At 32.3% G+C, this 17,454-nt stretch overlaps 1 protein-coding gene and 1 pseudogene across 1 annotated transcript; both read right to left on the bottom strand.

Moving 5' to 3' along the window:
- Positions 1–407: 407 nt before the first annotated feature.
- Positions 408–5,977, bottom strand: LOC133705326 (enoyl-CoA delta isomerase 1, peroxisomal-like; annotated as a pseudogene).
- Positions 5,978–6,193: 216 nt separating this feature from the next.
- On the bottom strand, positions 6,194–9,850 carry LOC133704495 (ACT domain-containing protein ACR9-like). Its single transcript, XM_062129328.1, has 6 exons — positions 9,502–9,850; positions 9,078–9,299; positions 8,877–8,982; positions 7,341–7,692; positions 6,664–6,948; positions 6,194–6,577 (listed from the first exon to the last, which is right to left on the bottom strand). Exons 1-6 carry the CDS (start codon positions 9,653–9,655, stop codon positions 6,431–6,433), a joined length of 1,266 nt encoding a protein of 421 aa, XP_061985312.1. The 5' UTR covers positions 9,656–9,850; the 3' UTR covers positions 6,194–6,430.
- Positions 9,851–17,454: the final 7,604 nt, after the last annotated feature.

Below are 17,454 nucleotides of genomic sequence, written 5' to 3'. Positions count from 1 at the left end.
GCGTACCTCGACTAATCCCACGAATCCTGAAGTTAACAATCATGTAAGTCTCTAATAGCTCTAAGATTTACGAGACTCGAACTAATGATCTCTAAAAAACAAATTTAAAATCTAACTAACTGAGCTACACCTCTTGTAATCAACCTATCTTATTCTTTTTTTTAATAATCGGGGTGTACGGGCCAGCTTACACGCACCACGACTAATTTTCAGACCCACTAAACACCATGCAAGCCCAGTAGGCAAGTAAAACACTATGGGGATGACAGACATGCATGCTGAGACTTGAATCCAGAAGACAGAGTCAGGAAACCCCTGTCATGATAGCTGTGCAAGAAGCCTCGGTGCAACCTATCTTATTCTTTTTTTTATACGTGGGTATCCGGACCAACTTGCGCGCACCGCGACTAATCCCACAGCCGACTGAACATCCTGCAAACCCAGTAAGCATGTAAGGCACCGTATGAGTGACAGGCGTGCATAGTAAGGTTCGAACCCAGGTGCAGAGAAAGGAAACAAGCCCCTACCACCGCTAAGCCAAGAACTCAAGTGACCTATCCTAGGTCATGTTTGTTTCCCATAATTCATTTTGCGGGAAATCACTTTCCAAACTTTCCCGTGTTTGTTTGCCATTAGGAAAGTTGGTCAACGAAAAACACTTTTTGGTCAACGAAAAACACTTTCTAGTCAAATAAAAATTTGGTTTGGTTTCCAAAAAAGTGTTTTTTCTTTAGGCTGTGTTTGTTTTATGGAAAGTGGTTTCCGGGAAACCACTTTCTAAACTTTCATGTGTTTGTTTGCTATTGGAAAAGTTGGTCAACGGAAAATACTTTCTAGTAAAAGGAAAATTTGGCCTGGTTTTCAGGAAAGTGTTTTCCTGAAAAATTTGGGTGGAAACACTTTTCGAAAGTTGTGAAAAAATTAGAAATGTCATTATTTGCTGATTATATCAAATTTGATCGTCAAACTTTTGATTGTTATATATAATTTGTTTTGAATATTTATTTTTTAATTCCATCTCTTAAAATTTAATTTTTATATTAATTTTGGTCCTTATTTTATAATTGCTATTTCCTTTTTCCTTATCATTTTTTTATTAAAATTTTTTATCTATCAAATTTGGTTCTCATTCTTTTGATTTTTACTTATTTTATTTGAAATAATTTATAAAATGTTAATTATTATTATTTTAATTTCTTCACCTTTCATTTTTTTTTAATTTTTTAGATTTGATCTCTATTATTTTGATTATTATTTATTTTATTTGAGATCATTTATGAAATTATTTTTTTTTTTCAATTTCATTCTCATTCAACTTTTTAATTTGTAAGATTTGTTCCTTATTATTTTAATAAACTTGAGAAAAATAAAACATTAATAAGTTATTTTCCAGCTCATTTTCCATAACATAACCAAACACTGGAAAGTGTTGTCTAATTTATTTTTTATTATACTACCAAACATTGAAAAATACTTTTTTAAAATTTACTTTCTAAAAAAACTACTTTATGGTAAATAAACGGGACTTTATTCTTATTATCACTAGCAGATACCATTTTGGGTTATTGACCAAAGATAGTAGTGGGTGTTGAATAGTAGACTTGAAGCTCTCGTGTTTATCAATTTGGTAAAGTAAAATACCATCTCCTGTGTTGACCAGTAGTCTTATTGACCGAAATCTCCCGTGAAAAATTTCTTAAGACTGACCTAATTTTATCACGCTTTTGTTGTCCATCAGGCTCCATCCGTTTCTCTTTTTCAACGGTAAGGATTTTCTTTTTACTGTAAATTTCTTTGTGTGCTTTTCAAGAAAAAAAATTTTATTTCTTAATAGTTTTTGACTTGTTAATAATAAAAATAATATTAAAAATATATATTATTTTAATATATTTTTAAAATAAAAACTATTTTTAAAAACAATAATTATTACAATACTAAACACAACACGGTTATAATATTTTTTAAAAAATATTTTTTAAATTTTAAAAATATGGACCCAATCCTGTTATAATACATCTTCCTGTCATGCCAACAACACACTTAATTAGCAATACTCTAAAAAACGTGGAAAAAATACTGAGCTTTCCCACACTTTTTAGACTTTTCCCATTATTAATATATTATATTATTATTATTATTATATTATAACATATACTAAAAAGCTTTTTTTAAAATTTTTTTTGTTTTTTTTCTTTTAATGAATTTTTTTATTTAATTTAGTTTGTTAATGTTTAATTTTTTTCTGTTTAGTTATCAAACTTTCATGATACGGATTCCAGGTTTGACGGGTTAGCTCAATTAATTCTGGATAACCCGTCAAATGTTTTTTTCTATTTAGTTATCAAACTTTCACGACATGAATTTAAGGTTTGATGGGTTAACCTGCTTTGACGAGCTAACCCAGTTGATTCAGATTTTTTTCTCTTTTCTCATTAGTTTTTTTTCTTCCGATTTTATTTTTTAATATTGTATGCAGTCCACGGTAAAAATATTGATGCTTTTAGTTTTTTTTCCTTTTTATGCCTTTCACTATGGACTGCATAGTGCAGTCCACGGTGAAAAGACTGACGCTTTTTTTTATTTTTAATTAATTTTTTTATTTAGTTTGTTGATATTAAATGTTTTTCTATTTAGTTATTAAACTTTCATGACACATATCTTAGATTTATTAGGTTAATCCAGTTAATTTAGATTTTTTTTCTTTTTCTTCATTAGTTTTTTTCTTCTTATAAGTTTTTTTCTATTATTTTTTCTTTTGAATTAATAATTTTTTATTTAATTTAGTTCATTAATATTAAATTTTTTTCTATTTAGTTATTGGTTGATGTCTTTTTTCTATTTAGTTGTCTTAGGTTTGGCTAGTTAGAGAAATTTTTTTCTTTTTGCTTTTTTGCTATTTTTATGCCTTTGACTGAGGACTGCACAATGCAGTCCAGAATGAAAAAGGTTGATGCCTTTTGTTTGTTTTGGTTTTTTTATTTAATTTAGTTTGTTAATGTTCAATTTTTTTCTATTTAGTTATCAAACTTTCATGATACGAATTCCGGGTTTGACGAGTTAGCCTAAAAAATTCTGGGTAACCCATAATTTTTTTTTCTATTTAGTTATCAAACTTTCACGACACGAATCAAAGGTTTGATGGGTTAACTTGCTTTGAATGGTTAACCTAGTTAATTCATATTTTTTCTTTTTCTTCGTTAGTTTTTTTTTTCTTTTTGTTGGTTTTTTTCTTTTTAATTAATCTATTTAATTATCATATTTTTATGACACGACCTTGCAGTCAAACCCACATCCAAGACTATTAGGTTTGGTATTGTAGCCATACCTACTTAAACTTGGATCATGCAAGTTTAATGTTATTATTAATATTATAAATATTACTCTTACGCCAGATATTGCAGTCAAACTCAAGACTCTTTGGTACAACTTTACAAAAAAATCTAATACTTTTAGATCTTAATATTTTTTATAAAAAAATTAACTCGCAACATTGTGCGGGTTATGGAACTAGTATACATGAAAGATGCACCAACAATGTGTACGACATATAAAACATGGAAAGAATTCGCCAGACATGGCAAATCTCCATATTATTTCCATGACAATCAAAGAACTAATCACAATTTTAATCCCTTTATTCCCGTTTTAATTTTTAATAAGAAACCTTTTAATTTAATAATTTAAATTATTAAATAAAATTTAAATTATTTTTTTATATATTCTTTCAAGTTTTAAAATTACCCATGCTCAGAATATTACATATTTAATTTTTATCAAATAAATAAAAATAATAAAATTTAAATTTATGATCATTTAATTATAAAACTTCAATAACATATAAAAAAATATTTTATATTTTCAATTATTATTTCCCATAGTCTCGACTATTAGAGGACGTTAATTGCAGTACAATTTTAATCTATTTCCCTTCTTGTTCTTCTTTTTAACAGTCTCATCAAATCTAACTCATCTGATTTTTATAGTTTACTTGAAAGTGAGTTGAGGTTGTAAATGTAATTTAAAATATTTTTTATTTAAAAATATATTAAAATAATTTTTTTTTATTTTTTAAAAATAATTTTTGAAATCAATATATTAAAACGATTTTTAAATATAAAATAAAATTAATTTATTATAAAAAAATTTAAATTTTTTAAAAATACAAGTTAATCCATATTTCCAAACGGATCTCCACCTACCCATCACAATTACTCTTAAATATTTTCATCATATTTAAAAGTATCGTGAATATTATTGTTTGGAATATTTTTTATTTAAAAATATATTAAAAATATATTTTTAAATATTAATTTAATTTAAAAATATTAAAAAAATTTAACAAAAAATAAGTTTAACCTCATGTCAAACACCCCTTTCTTCGCCGTCAACTTCGCTGCCTTCAACACCACATCCCTCCTCGCCTTCACGTCCCTAAATTTACGCTCCAGCAACGCCATAAACCAAGCAGGCACCACAAGCCCAATATCCAACTCACTCGTATACAAAAACCCCCTATCTCTCCTCATAATCACGACACAAAGCATAGACCACCCCCCCTGCCGACGCGTGTCCCGTGATAGCTGCAATCGTTGACATGGGAAGAGAAACGTGATCGGATACGAGACCACGCAATTTTGATGACATCATCCTGTAGCGAGATGGCGTGATGGATTGGGATGTTGTGGATCGGGCCCACGAAAGATCGTAGCCATTGGAGAAGAATTTACCGTGTGCGGTGGTGATCAAAACGGAGGAAGGGGAGGTGGGTTCGGAGTGGAGGCGGCTGAGTGCTGATCGGATTGAGTCGAGGAGTGTTGGGTTTAGCCTGTGCTCATCGTTGCCGGTTGATGTCAGGATGTAGACGTTGCCTCGTTTTTCCAGCGCACACATTTTTATTGATTTTGACGATTGGAGTCTGTTTCTTCTTTTCTGTAAAAGACATTGTGGTTATAGAGAATCAAACTAGGCAGCAGCAAACAAAGACAGGAATAACTGCAGATCAGAGTACATTAATGTCCTCGTCGTTAGTAATATCGTGTAATTCGTCTCCCTTTCCTTGGTTTTTTTTGCTGTATAAATTCTATATTATTCCATAATTAACTTACTTAAATACGAGATAAATAGATAGAGACGAGGAAAAAAAAAGAATTACTATTGGGAGTTACTTATGTTAATAAAATCAAATTTCTCCTTTCCACTCGTATAAACAAAATATTATTATGTAAAATACAATGGTTTAATGTTAAGATACGATGGCCTCCTCCTCCAAAGCAGCCATAAGTACATTTTAGATTGAAAAGCTGAAATTCCTCAGAAAGTGACATGGTAAATTCTACATGGCCTCTTAACACCAAAAGCAACAAACAGAGAGAGTTATCACGCTATTGAAAGCAAGCACATTTTAGATTGAAAGCAATCACGAACACACACGAAGTCTGATTCCTCCAAAATCTTTTATTTCTTTGTGATGTGGTTGAAAGCAAAAAACAAAGTGGGACCTCAAGACCTCAACTGCAGGCATATCTGCAAAAAGAATAGACCGATACCGGGGGCTGGAGAAGCATGCTGCCATATAAGTTGACCCTCATCACCAATCTTGGCCGAGAAATCAGAGCTTGGTTACCTTCACGAAGATTATGAACGCTGCCACCCTCACTGAAGAACACAGATGTCACCAGTTGGGATAAAACAAGGATGAGCTGGAGAGGTGGCACCGAAAATGGCACGCACGGCTTCCTTCTTGTCAGTTTCCAGCACTACTGATCTGAAGCCTGAAAACCCCATGCCAAAGGCAGGCCAGTGCGGGCTTTGAAATTCAGCTAAAATGATGGTTGCTGCTCCAAGAGAGCCCGAAAAACGCGGTAACCAATCACCAATTGATCATGAAAAAGACCACCCGTTACAGCTCTTCCCGGGTTACCCAACGACCTCTCAACGACTCAACGGCAAATTTGTTGGCCTAAGCGTCTGGAGTGCATCTTACCTTAGCATCCCTTTGTTGCATCACGAAAGGTAAAGTACAAAACCTTACAAGATTTGCTATCACTACGTCCCAGCCCTCATCCTAGTTTTTTTTTTAAAATAAATACTGAGGAAAGAGTTTATTAGATAATTTACACTTTCATTGCAAAGGGATCGCTTCGTGCATCTTCTAAAGATGCGATGGATGCTCATTTGACTACACGGTAGAGGATGGAAATGAAACACTAAATTTTAATAGCCAGGAAACGAATTGATTACAGCAAGAAGCCTGGTTATACATAGAGAATAGATTATCTTGCTGCATGACCTCAATGATCGGTTTGGTTCATGATCGGCAAATAGGGACAGCATTGCAGCGCGGAGCTGTCCACCTAGAGAGATGGGTACACATGCGATGCGAGAAGGCAAAACCAATTTCATTATCAATGCTGTTTTCCAGTGGATCATTCTACCAGCCCATTAATGTTCTTCTAATTCTGTCCACTATTTGATTTCTGGCCTGACTACTTGCTAACGGAACGTCGCAATTTTCATCCAAGAGGAACCTGTAGACTTCCCACTGGCGATCCTGAGTTGAGTGCCTTCCAATTTCGGCCTGCAAATTAACAAGGAAGAGAACTTGCTCATACATAGTGGATGATAGAAGCCGAAGTGGGAGAAAAGCGGATATTGAACTCTTACCGAAAAAATGCATATTCCCAACTTTTTCAGAGTTAAAGTAACATCATAAAATACACGTGGTCTTCCCTTGCCACATAACTCAACAGGGTTAGCTACTAAGAGTTCAGTATCTGGGCCTCTGTTGGTGATGATCACTCGTAATGGATGAAGCATCTCCTCCTTCAATCGAGAACAAGTATTGGCCAGAAGTTCGGGATCCACAATCTTCTTCCCATCTGTTTGCCGAATTAATAGATCCATGTTATGGTATCCTTTTATGCTAGATGAGAATCTACCATAAGCTACCTACATTAGAAACAAAACAGCCATGTATTGTTAAAATATACATTGCAATCAACCATTTAGTGCCACAAAAAGATGCAAAAGAGCAACAAGTGGCACTGCTGTGAAACTTAATGGGATAGATTCTATAGCATTAATGGAACAATAGCATGCTATGTACATTATTTCCAGAGACGGTCGGAGAAAAGTAATGAAAATAATCCAGCAAAAGGTTTGAAAGGAGAAGAGTCATGAGACAGGACAATGCTCGTACTAACATGATTTCTCAGTCTGTAAGCATCTTAAATGGGAAGGTGATATTTTGTGCAACTTGATCCATTTCAAGATGGCCAGGATCAATAACATAGCACACAAATTAAGAAGTGTTGTTGGTATTAATCTCATGACCACTGTACCTGGATATTTAAGTCCTTTGAAGTTCTCAAGATGTCATAAAAGAGACCTTTTTGATCAACACATTGTATTTGAAGCAATGTATGAGCTGGGCTCAAAAGATTATCCACTGTAACGATGGCCTTCTTTGGTGGTGTTGTAGCTGTCCCAAGTGCTTGCGTACAGGATTCCTTTTCTGACAGCTCACAGCTAAACAATTCTTCTGCAACTGCCATTGGGAGGGAAGAGAAAGTCCGCTGATTTTCACATTCAGGACCGGCCAACTGAAGTTCACAGCTGATACAATACTCTTTGAATACTTCACACAAATATCCACATGTGTAATCTCGCCTTTCTTTCGTGTGTAAGAGCTCCCTGGAAAGAGACTACCAAATATCAATTGTGAAATGACATTTTTTTATTTTCTTTTCTTTTTTGACAGATCAACTTCGAACTGATATATAACCAGATAAATATAAGAACAGTTTTTGTCCAATTATGATATGTGCTTCCTGGAACTACTCGTCATGATCAAAGAAACAAACCGCCCAAGACCTTGGCTCAGACAGTATTAGAAAGCAGTGCTGGAGGGGACCAACACCTACTCATGCTCAAATAGAAGACGATTTTAAAAACATAGAACATGGCACTAACAGAAAATTCATCCAAGCTGAATGGAAGAGAATCAGTAGAAGTTTTTAGCAGAAGCAAGTCAACTTCAAAACTTTACAAGAAACATGCCATGTGATCAACATTATAAAAAAAAAGGTTTTTAAGCAGTTTAATTTTCTGAAATATGCTTCCGATTATCATGGCAAAAGGCTTATGATCTATTTGTTATAAGGTTTTGTTGGCCCAGCGCTAATTTTTTTCCATGAGGTAGATTTCTCTGGCCAGGTTAACAATTACTCTTTCCTACCCTCTATTATGCCACAGCCATATATCTACAATACTTCAATAAGAAATTAGGCAACTAAGGATTGTTGATAATAAGTTTCATATTTTATCGCATGCCTTTCTATAGATAATGCTTTCCTGCTCCGAGGACAGTCATTGATCTCGGTTACTGGAGTGAGTTACAAGTTTGCAGCAAAAGCCATGTACCATGTGGTCATCCCTGGACTAGCTGGTGATGAGCCACTTGTGGAATAACGGTGAAGAAATAGGGACCCCTTGAGCACGATTTGAATCCAAAAAAGCAAGTGTCGAGGACATCTGGAACCAAAACATAACATTGCTGTTCCTTTATGAAGACAAGCACGTTTTTTTTACAATTACTTTATAACCCCAGGCAATTGTCAATGTCGGGATGAAACAGTATATTGACAAGACAGCCGTATTTCACAAGCAAAAACTACGAGAATTTTCAATAATTTCAAACGAAGAAACAGTTACAGGTAAACTTCTAAAGCAATTAATCGCTTCGTCATCAATAGGTAGCCAGCAAACATCATCGGAAGGTGCATTGAACACAGTGTAGTGACATTTATTGTAGTTAGGTTCCATATATTCAATATAAGCAAATTCAACAGAGAAAACAATAAAAAGGGAAAATTCACCTGCCATCTGTAATGAAGAACAAGTCCACGACTTTCTCGTCTGGTGTTGTCATCACTTTTAGTCTTTGAATTGTAAATTCAAGCTCCGTTAGAACTTCAGTGATATCTACACAGGTAAAAAGCACGAGCCATGTTACTTTCATTCCTTGAATTAAACAGCAAAACAAAGTACATCAAGCCTGCCATCATCTTCGTAGTTACCATGCAATAATCCTTTCCTGTCAACACAACAAAACTTCAACAGATATACAGAAGGAGCAGCCGTGGAACCATTCAATTTGTGATCGTAATAAAGTGGAGCCAGACATGGAGGAGACACAATCAAGAGCCGGTTTTTCAAGCTATCCCAATCAAGTCTTAGCGAGTTTGAACGTTGAACCACCCAGAATATTATGTAACACCACTTTCCATCCGTTTGAAAATCTGCCATCGTCAAAAGAAAAGGAGAGAGGGAGATATTCCATCATTTAGAATCATTGAATATCCTACGAAATTCAAGAAAGATTATCACCGTGGAGCTTATTCATCTACTATATATAATTCACACCCGTAAATAACAATCCAAAAAAGAAAAGAAGGGCCAAATTTTGCTAGGAATTAAAACATGGGCACGAAATGCAAGTACCTGCGCGAGTAATGTGTAGCCCAAACTCGAGAATTATTCTGCAGAGATCGCATCCAAGGCCAGACTTGTCAGGGCAATTGACGGTGACGACGGTGGGGTCATTGGAACCGCTGCCTTGCTGGATCAAAACGACATCATCAGCTGGAATCCCCATGATTGCGAGACTCCAGGAGAAAATTAAAAGAGAAGCACAAGGAAAATGTGAAGATGTGAGAAGGTTTTGGTGTTTGGATGTGGTGTCTGGTTAATAAGAGAAATTTGTGGAGCTTCAGGTGAGTGTTTGTTTGTTGATTGCTTGGGTGGAGAAGGATAGAGAAGAAGAGGCGGTTAAGTAATAGCTGGTACAGGGACTCGACTAGAAGCATGTGCTTTTTTCTTTTTCTTTTTCTTTCTTTTTTTTTTTTTTCCTTGATTTTACAAGTGACGGTTTTTTTTTCTTTTTTTGCGGTGGTTGGGTAAGAAGGGCCCACGGATGGGGTTGTGTCCAAGCCAGTGAGTTTATGTGGGCGCATGTTCTTTTGGCATTTTGTATCAAAAGGGTGTCTTGGTAACTGTGCTTTTTGTATGGTTGTGTTTGCCTCGGCGTATTTTTCTTTCCTTACTTTTTTTTCTTTTCCCTGTTTTCTCTTTTTGTTACCACATTATTTTGATGGTGAGAAATTCGGTAAGATGTTTCCATGAGTAAAGTTTACATCTTGATGGTGTAAATAGTAGTGGTACCCCGTCAAATAGCATGTTTCATGTTGAGTTTGTGATGTTTTTTTTAATAATTTTTAATTGAAAATTTATTAAAATAATATTTTTTATTATTTTTTAAAATATATTTTTGATATCAACACATTAAAAAAATCAAAATACACTAAAAAAATTAATTTAAATAAAAAAATAAAATTATAGATAAACAATATTTTGAACACAATGTCAAATATCTTTTTAAAATGACATTCTAATTTCAAAAGATTTGTTCATGACATTTATGACATTTAGCTAGAAATGTGTTTATTTATAAGGTACACCATACAGCATATCTTATATAAAAACATGAATTTCATGTTTTTTTAAGAGGTGCGTCGCATGTGGCGCATCTCGCAAACAAACATACTTTTAATTATTTAAAATCATAATTATTTACTGCATACTTGTAACATATGGTTAAGCAAAATTCCTCGTAACATGTTTTTGTCAGGACTTGAGTTGCTGATTATTGTGTTTATTTATGATGGTCTCATTCTCTCATAGCAATTTGATAGAAACTACAAATAAAGTCTAAGTTAAATGTTATATATGTACCTAGCTGTTGTTTGTGGTATAAAGTTGTCTGGGGGTGGAAAATATTGAAATGCTGGCATCTACAATTTGAGTTTTATATACAAAATATTGTTTGCCAATAAAGTTGACTAGGATGTATTTATTTTTGCTTTTGCTTCTGTATTTGCTACATGGAGTAGAACTCTCCACAACAACAAAACACAGGAGCAGAAACAGTAAATTTATATTTTTACTATTATATTTTTTGTTTTTACTGGTACATGCAACAATAAAAATAAACATACAGAGATTCATACTATAAAAAGTCCTTTATTGTTGTTGTTCTTACTACTATGCAAATTCAAAGGGCTAGTCATAATGTGCTTATTACCATCGAGGAATGAAATGTGAATTATAAACTTCAACATTGTAATTTTGCATGTTTATATATTTCTTGATATGTTATCATGTGCCCTTTAAATGACAAGAATGTCCTTCAAAACATGGGATTTTAAAATCAACTTCGAAGAAATTCTCGAGCTTTTCCTCTGTTTCATTTTTCAGTGCCTGCCCGTCACACCGATGTAGATTGAAAATGAGCCTTCCAGACACGTCCTCGTCAGGAAGAGAGGGCAACAGAAGACAGGTTTGGAAAGAAAGACAAACGTGACTCGATCACGAGTCACGCCTTCAGCACAGACACAGGCCCATCCCCGTTCATTACAGCAGTGGGTCGAGCTGACGTAGGCAGCTGTTGGATTCCACCCAAAACAAACCACACGTCACAACAGTACACATTCAAACGATGAGAGGACAGCTAGCCATTTTCATGTCGTCTAATTTACTTATATATCTCGTGCTAACAAAATAATCGCATGGATAACATTGTTTGCAATTAGATCGTGTGTGGGGTTTTTTCTCTTTTTTTTTAATAATGTAGTTTGCTAAAAGTTTTTGAACAATAAAACATGTTGAAAGGTATTTGAAAAATAATATAATTTGAATATAATTGTGTTCAAGAATATTATTTTTTTATACATCAATTATTTAAAATAGTAGTCTCTTTTAAAAATATAATTTTTTTATACAACTACTATTTAAAATAATGATTGTTTAGTCAGGTTTTATTATATGGTTTTTTTTGCAAATTAATTAACATAAATAAAAGTCAATCTAAAATTTTACATAAATCCAATACCTAAAAAACAGATTTAAGATTTAATAGTCAGTGAAGAAATAGAAAATAAGGTGATATGACAAGAAAAAAATATAAAAAGAAAAAAATAATGGGTTACCATAGCTTTGTTTTCGACATATCTTATACCGTTGAAAAAATCTCTACAAAACAATTCTAACTATATTTTACAAGAACACTAAACGAGGTTGTAATTAACCATAAATTAACTTGGAACAAAACACCTAATAAATTACAACTATGTTTAATAATCTTTTAAGGTGTGATTATGATTTTATCATTGAGAATTTTTTTTAGGATATCAATTGTGTTGAAAACATAGCTTTGATGTGTCTCCAGTTACTCATTTTTCTTTTGCCATTGAGTTTGGAATTTTATTTATTGATCATGGATCTTCCTAAAATTTTAAGTTGAATTTTTATACATGTTAATTAAACTGTAAAATAAATTATTTTAAATTCTTACGAGGTCTGGAATGGGCAGCTGCAATGTAGTTAATAATCCAATGGTTCCAGGAACTAAGTTATCATCACAAGAGAAAGGAGAAGAAGTAAACAGCATCGAATACAAGCAATTGATTGGTAGCCTTATGTACATTACGACAAACTCGACCTAATATAATGTATGCTGTAAGTTTCTTAAGCAGATTCATGGCCGCGCCAAAAGAAGGACATTTACTAGCTGCAAAAAGAATACTTCGGTATTTAAAGAGGACAATTGATTTCGGTGTTTTCTACAAGAAAGGTTCAGATAACATCCTCAAAGGCTACACAGATAGCGATTTTGCGGGAGACTTAGATGGAGGAAAAAGCACGTCCGGGTATGTGTTCATGATGGGAGATGGGGCAGTAGCATGGAGTTCCAGGAAGCAGCCAATCGTCACACTATCAACTACGGAGGCCGAATATATAGCAGCTACCACATGTGCATGTCATAGTATATGGATGAAGGAAGTTCTAAACAGTGTTGAAGAAGATTATTAGATTTGATCAAGAAGGGAGAAGTGGAACTAGTCTACTGTGGAACAAATGAGCAAATAGCGGACATCATGACCAAACCACTCAAATTCAAAGATTTTGTGAAACTCCGCATGCTCTTAGGAGTACAAGAGAAGAAGGCATTAAACTGAGCTGAACAAACACGACATGCTCAGTTTAGGGGAGGATTTGTTAAGTTCATTTGAATAAATATATGCATGCATGCATAAGTGCAGAATAATAACATGTTTCTCAATTGATGTGGCAGTCAAGGAGTAGACCTATTCCCACGATATTCTCAGCTAGCGTGGTAGTCAAGAAGTGGACCTATTCTCACGCCATATTTGTGGTGATTTGATCTGCGGATCATCACAGTAGAGATAGTAGAAGTAGTGGCTAATATTTCTCAATTCTGTCATGTAAAGAGCTGTATTTAAACAGCCCCGCTTTGCTTAATAAAGTGTGTAGTTTTTTCATCAATCTTGTGAGTTCCATAATCAGAGCTTGAAACACTAACACATCTTATACCGTTGAAAAAATCTCTACAAAACGATTCCAACTATATATTGTAAAAACACTAAACGAGGTTGTAATTAACTATAAATTAACTTGGAATAAAACACCTAATAAATTACAACTATGTTTAATAATCTTTTAAGGTGTGATTATAATTTTATCATTGAGATTTTTTTTTAGGATATCAATTGTGTTGAAAACATAGCTTTGATGTGTCTCCAGTTACTCATTTTTCTTTTGCCATTGAGTTTGGAATTTTATTTATTGATCATGGATCTTTCTAAAATTTTAAGTTGAATTTTTATACATGTTAATTAAACTGTAAATTAAATTATTTTAAAAATAATAATTATTCATCATTTAGTTATATTCAAATTGTATTAATTTTTTAATATTTTTTTAGCATGTATTAATTTTTTAAAAAAATTTATGAGACTGTGTGGGATGGAATTCTAAAATACACTCGTACGTGCCATTGCAGTAAAAGTATGATTATTCTAATGAATCGAGAGGTGAGAGAACCTCGGCTGATGTCTGATGATTGCTATGTTTTCCTATTGGTTGGGTTCACTCGGAGCGCGGGAAGGAGTTTATTCAGATCCTATCGAGGGTGAGTACGTCTCCTAACCCAGGTAAAGGGTCCCTCCTACTCTCCTAGGCTCCTAGGAAGGTCCTTCTTCTCATGCCCGAGCATCAGGGACACGGACGTGTGAAGGGTCCGATCACTGTCCACGTGTAAAATATGGGCAAATCAATAAGATCTCTAATTTATTAAAAAAGATAGGACTTGTAAGGTCCTGGTTTGGATGTCAGATAAACCTCTCGGCTCTCGGTCATGCATTCGTGTGTCTCGGCAGTCTCGCTATCGGCTTTAAAAAATTTCGTGAATTGATCTGGGTTATAAATGTATCATGTTATTATCTTGAATTCTAGTAAAAAAATTATATATATTTTTAATATATCATGCTAATTATATATAATAATGTGTCTAAAAAATATATCCAAATATATCCAAGTCATGTTTGACATTACTTTTCATTTTAATTCATGTTAATTTTTAAATACTGATTTAAAAAAAAAGCATTCATGAAAAACTTTTGTTGAATCAAAAGTTTGATGCAAAATTGGATTTAGATTTTGTTTTAATTAAAAGTTATATTTTTTAGCTCTAGATTTGTATGCTTATGCTGCATTTTCTTTTCCAGGAAAAAAAAGTTGTTTTTAGTCTTTTTATTATTATTATTATTCAATATCAAATATATTTCTCTAATGAAAAAAAAGTAAAGATTTGAATTATAATTTGAAGTCACGAATTATTTTTCTTGTAAAATGCTAAACAAATCTCAATTTAATATGGGAAATTTGTCTATAAACAATACCTGATCATGGAAAAAATAATTGAGTTCGTGCAACTTGATGGGTGGGGTATTTTCGTAATGATGTTCAGAGAACTTGTCCCGGCAAAACAAGCGCACCTTTGCATGGATTATACCTTAGGCAATTTGGAGTTCAGTAATTGGATTCTTGTAGTTCTAAGAACATATTTAACCAATGTTATGAATGATACAATTAAATGGTTCGAGACAATAGAAAATGATGCATTTGTTGACTCTCTGTTCAAAATGACAGGTAATCAATCACGTGCATTGTTTACCTTCTTGAATTTTATTGTCGACGGTTCATAATTTTTATTTAATTTCTACTCTCAAACTTTTTTTCCATGTAATTGCATCACTTATAGGCATAAATGAATCAGATTTGTTGAGTAAGGAATAAATTGAAAGGTGAAAAGCTAAGGTAAAAAAACTATAAATGAATAATAGTTTCAAATTTCTTATAAAAATAGTTAACTCAAAACCTTGAATTTTATATATTATACCTGTTTGGTTACTTGATATTTTTGAAGTTTAATTTTTATATCAATAAGTTCTATTTGATAAGGAAGTTCTTCTTATTTGTTTTTTACCTTGAAAATACTAAAAAAAACAAATATAAACTCGGAAAAAAAATGGCTCACGGCGGAACTCAAATCAAATAGTTAGCAAACACTAATTGGTGTGGCTAAATAAGTGTATCCACATCCTCAAAACACTATTCACTTGAAAAGTATACAATGTATGATTTTTTTTTCTTTTTTGTCTATTTTTTTTTTAGTTTGACCCTTCACCAACTTGATATATTTTTTTTACTTTTTAAATTATCCTTCAGTAATAGGTTGTGTTTTAGAATTGTACTTCGTAGAAAAAATTTATTATATTTTTTTGGGTTATATATCAATCTCATGGATTTAGTTTTTTTTTTTTTTCAGCCCTGACACTATGTCTATCGAGAGCAATTTTTTTTTTGTCATGTTTTATAAAATTATCTTAATCTCATGACCCAAGTCGCAAGGTAATGGGTTAACTTCTATTGATAAAAAAATAATTTTGGGGGGCTTTATTTTATAATTTTTTTTCCGATTTTATTATTCAATATTAGATTAGTTGAAAATCAAGTATCACTTTTCTTTTCAATCGAGTTACCTCGATATCGTGACCTGGATTATGAATTTAAAAGTTGATCCCAGTTGACTTTGTTCATTTTATATGATTGATTTTTAATCAAATTATTTTTTTAAATTGGAGTTCGTTATTTTTTGATTTGTTTTACATGGAGTTGTATTAATCTCATGACCAGAAATCACAAGTTCGATAGATTAACCTGAATTGACTAAATTCAATTTTTTTTTATCCCTTTTCAATTGATTTTTTTTAATTTCATCTTCCAATAACTCAGTCTTTTTTTTTTCATTTTTAGTTTCTAATATTAGTTTGTTTGAGAATTGAACCTTATATTTTTTTTTTCAATTTGTTTTTAGTGGAGTTACCCTGATCGCATTACTTTTTTTTTTTTTTATCGATTTCAACTTTCTAATGCTATATTTGTTGGAGACTGAGCTTTAATAATATTTTTTTTGCATGGAGTTATTTCATATTATGACTCAGGTTGTGAGTTTAACATGCTAGTTTGGGTTGACTTTTTATGAGTTGTTTTTTTTATTTCATCATTTAATATTAAATTGTTTAGAAATTGAGTTTTATTATTTTTATATTTATTTTTTATGGGGTTATCATAACATCTTGATCTGGGTTAATAGTTTTACATGTTAACCCGTATATTGTTTTTTATTTTGTTGTTCAATTTTATCATTTAAGTTTGGGTTGATTAGAAATTAACATTCATATTTTTTTATTTATTTTCTATACAGTCATCAAAGTTTTATAACTAGGGTTAAAAAATTAAAAAATTAATCTAAATTAATCTAATATATTATTATTTTAATATTTAAAAATAAATATCATTCAATATTCTACCATATTGATACATGTATATTTTTTCAAGTTATAAAAAAGCTGATCCGATTTACATCAAAACGTGGGATAATAAACTATTTATTTATCATTTGAAAACAATGAGTTTATGCTCACGTAATAGAAATTACTGTATGTTGTAATCTCCTACCTGCCAATATGGAGAAGAAGAGAAGTCACACGAGTGCAGGGGAAAAGGATAGTATAAAGAGAAGAACATGAGAGCGAGAGGATTAGAAATACTATTTATCTTTTTTTAAAAATGAAAAACAGTTTGCAAAAATCGAGGTTTCAGATGCAAGAGAAAGCAGATCAAAGGTTGAAAATCTGTTCAAAATAAATAGTTTATTCTTTTTTTGTTTCATGTCTCGAGGATCAAAAGAGACTCAAAACCAATCTTTCATGGTAAAACATGCAGGTAAATTTGATATATTTTAAAAAAATTTATGGACTCCTCTACCGAACACGTAGCTATTAATCGTAGCTTGACATATAAAACCTAATTAAACTGAAGTATTTAATTGAATAAAATAAAACATTGATTATGTTAAATTTATTTTACCCAATTAAATTTCTCGTGACCAGTTAACTGTTCAAACCGTAACGAAACACGGAAAGATTATCAAACCGTTAGTTTCTCCAGGGAAAAAAATCTCCAATCTATAAA

The sequence above is a fragment of the Populus nigra genome, chromosome 10, assembly GCF_951802175.1.
Source record: "Populus nigra chromosome 10, ddPopNigr1.1, whole genome shotgun sequence".
Lineage (NCBI taxonomy): Eukaryota > Viridiplantae > Streptophyta > Magnoliopsida > Malpighiales > Salicaceae > Populus > Populus nigra.
Note: the sequence above shows the minus strand (reverse complement) of the source record. Positions and strands in the feature narration are given on the sequence as shown.

Bases quoted from the DNA above. Each gene is read 5' to 3' on its own strand.
- LOC133704495 (XM_062129328.1), bottom strand. From the start codon at position 9,655: ATGGGGATTCCAGCTGATGATGTCGTTTTGATCCAGCAAGGCAGCGGT. The intron at 9,300-9,501 runs GTACTTGCATTT...TGACGATGGCAG, and splicing joins GCTACACATTACTCGCGCAG to ATTTTCAAACGGATGGAAAG. The intron at 8,983-9,077 runs GTAACTACGAAG...TTACCTGTGTAG, and splicing joins CAGGAAAGGATTATTGCATG to ATATCACTGAAGTTCTAACG.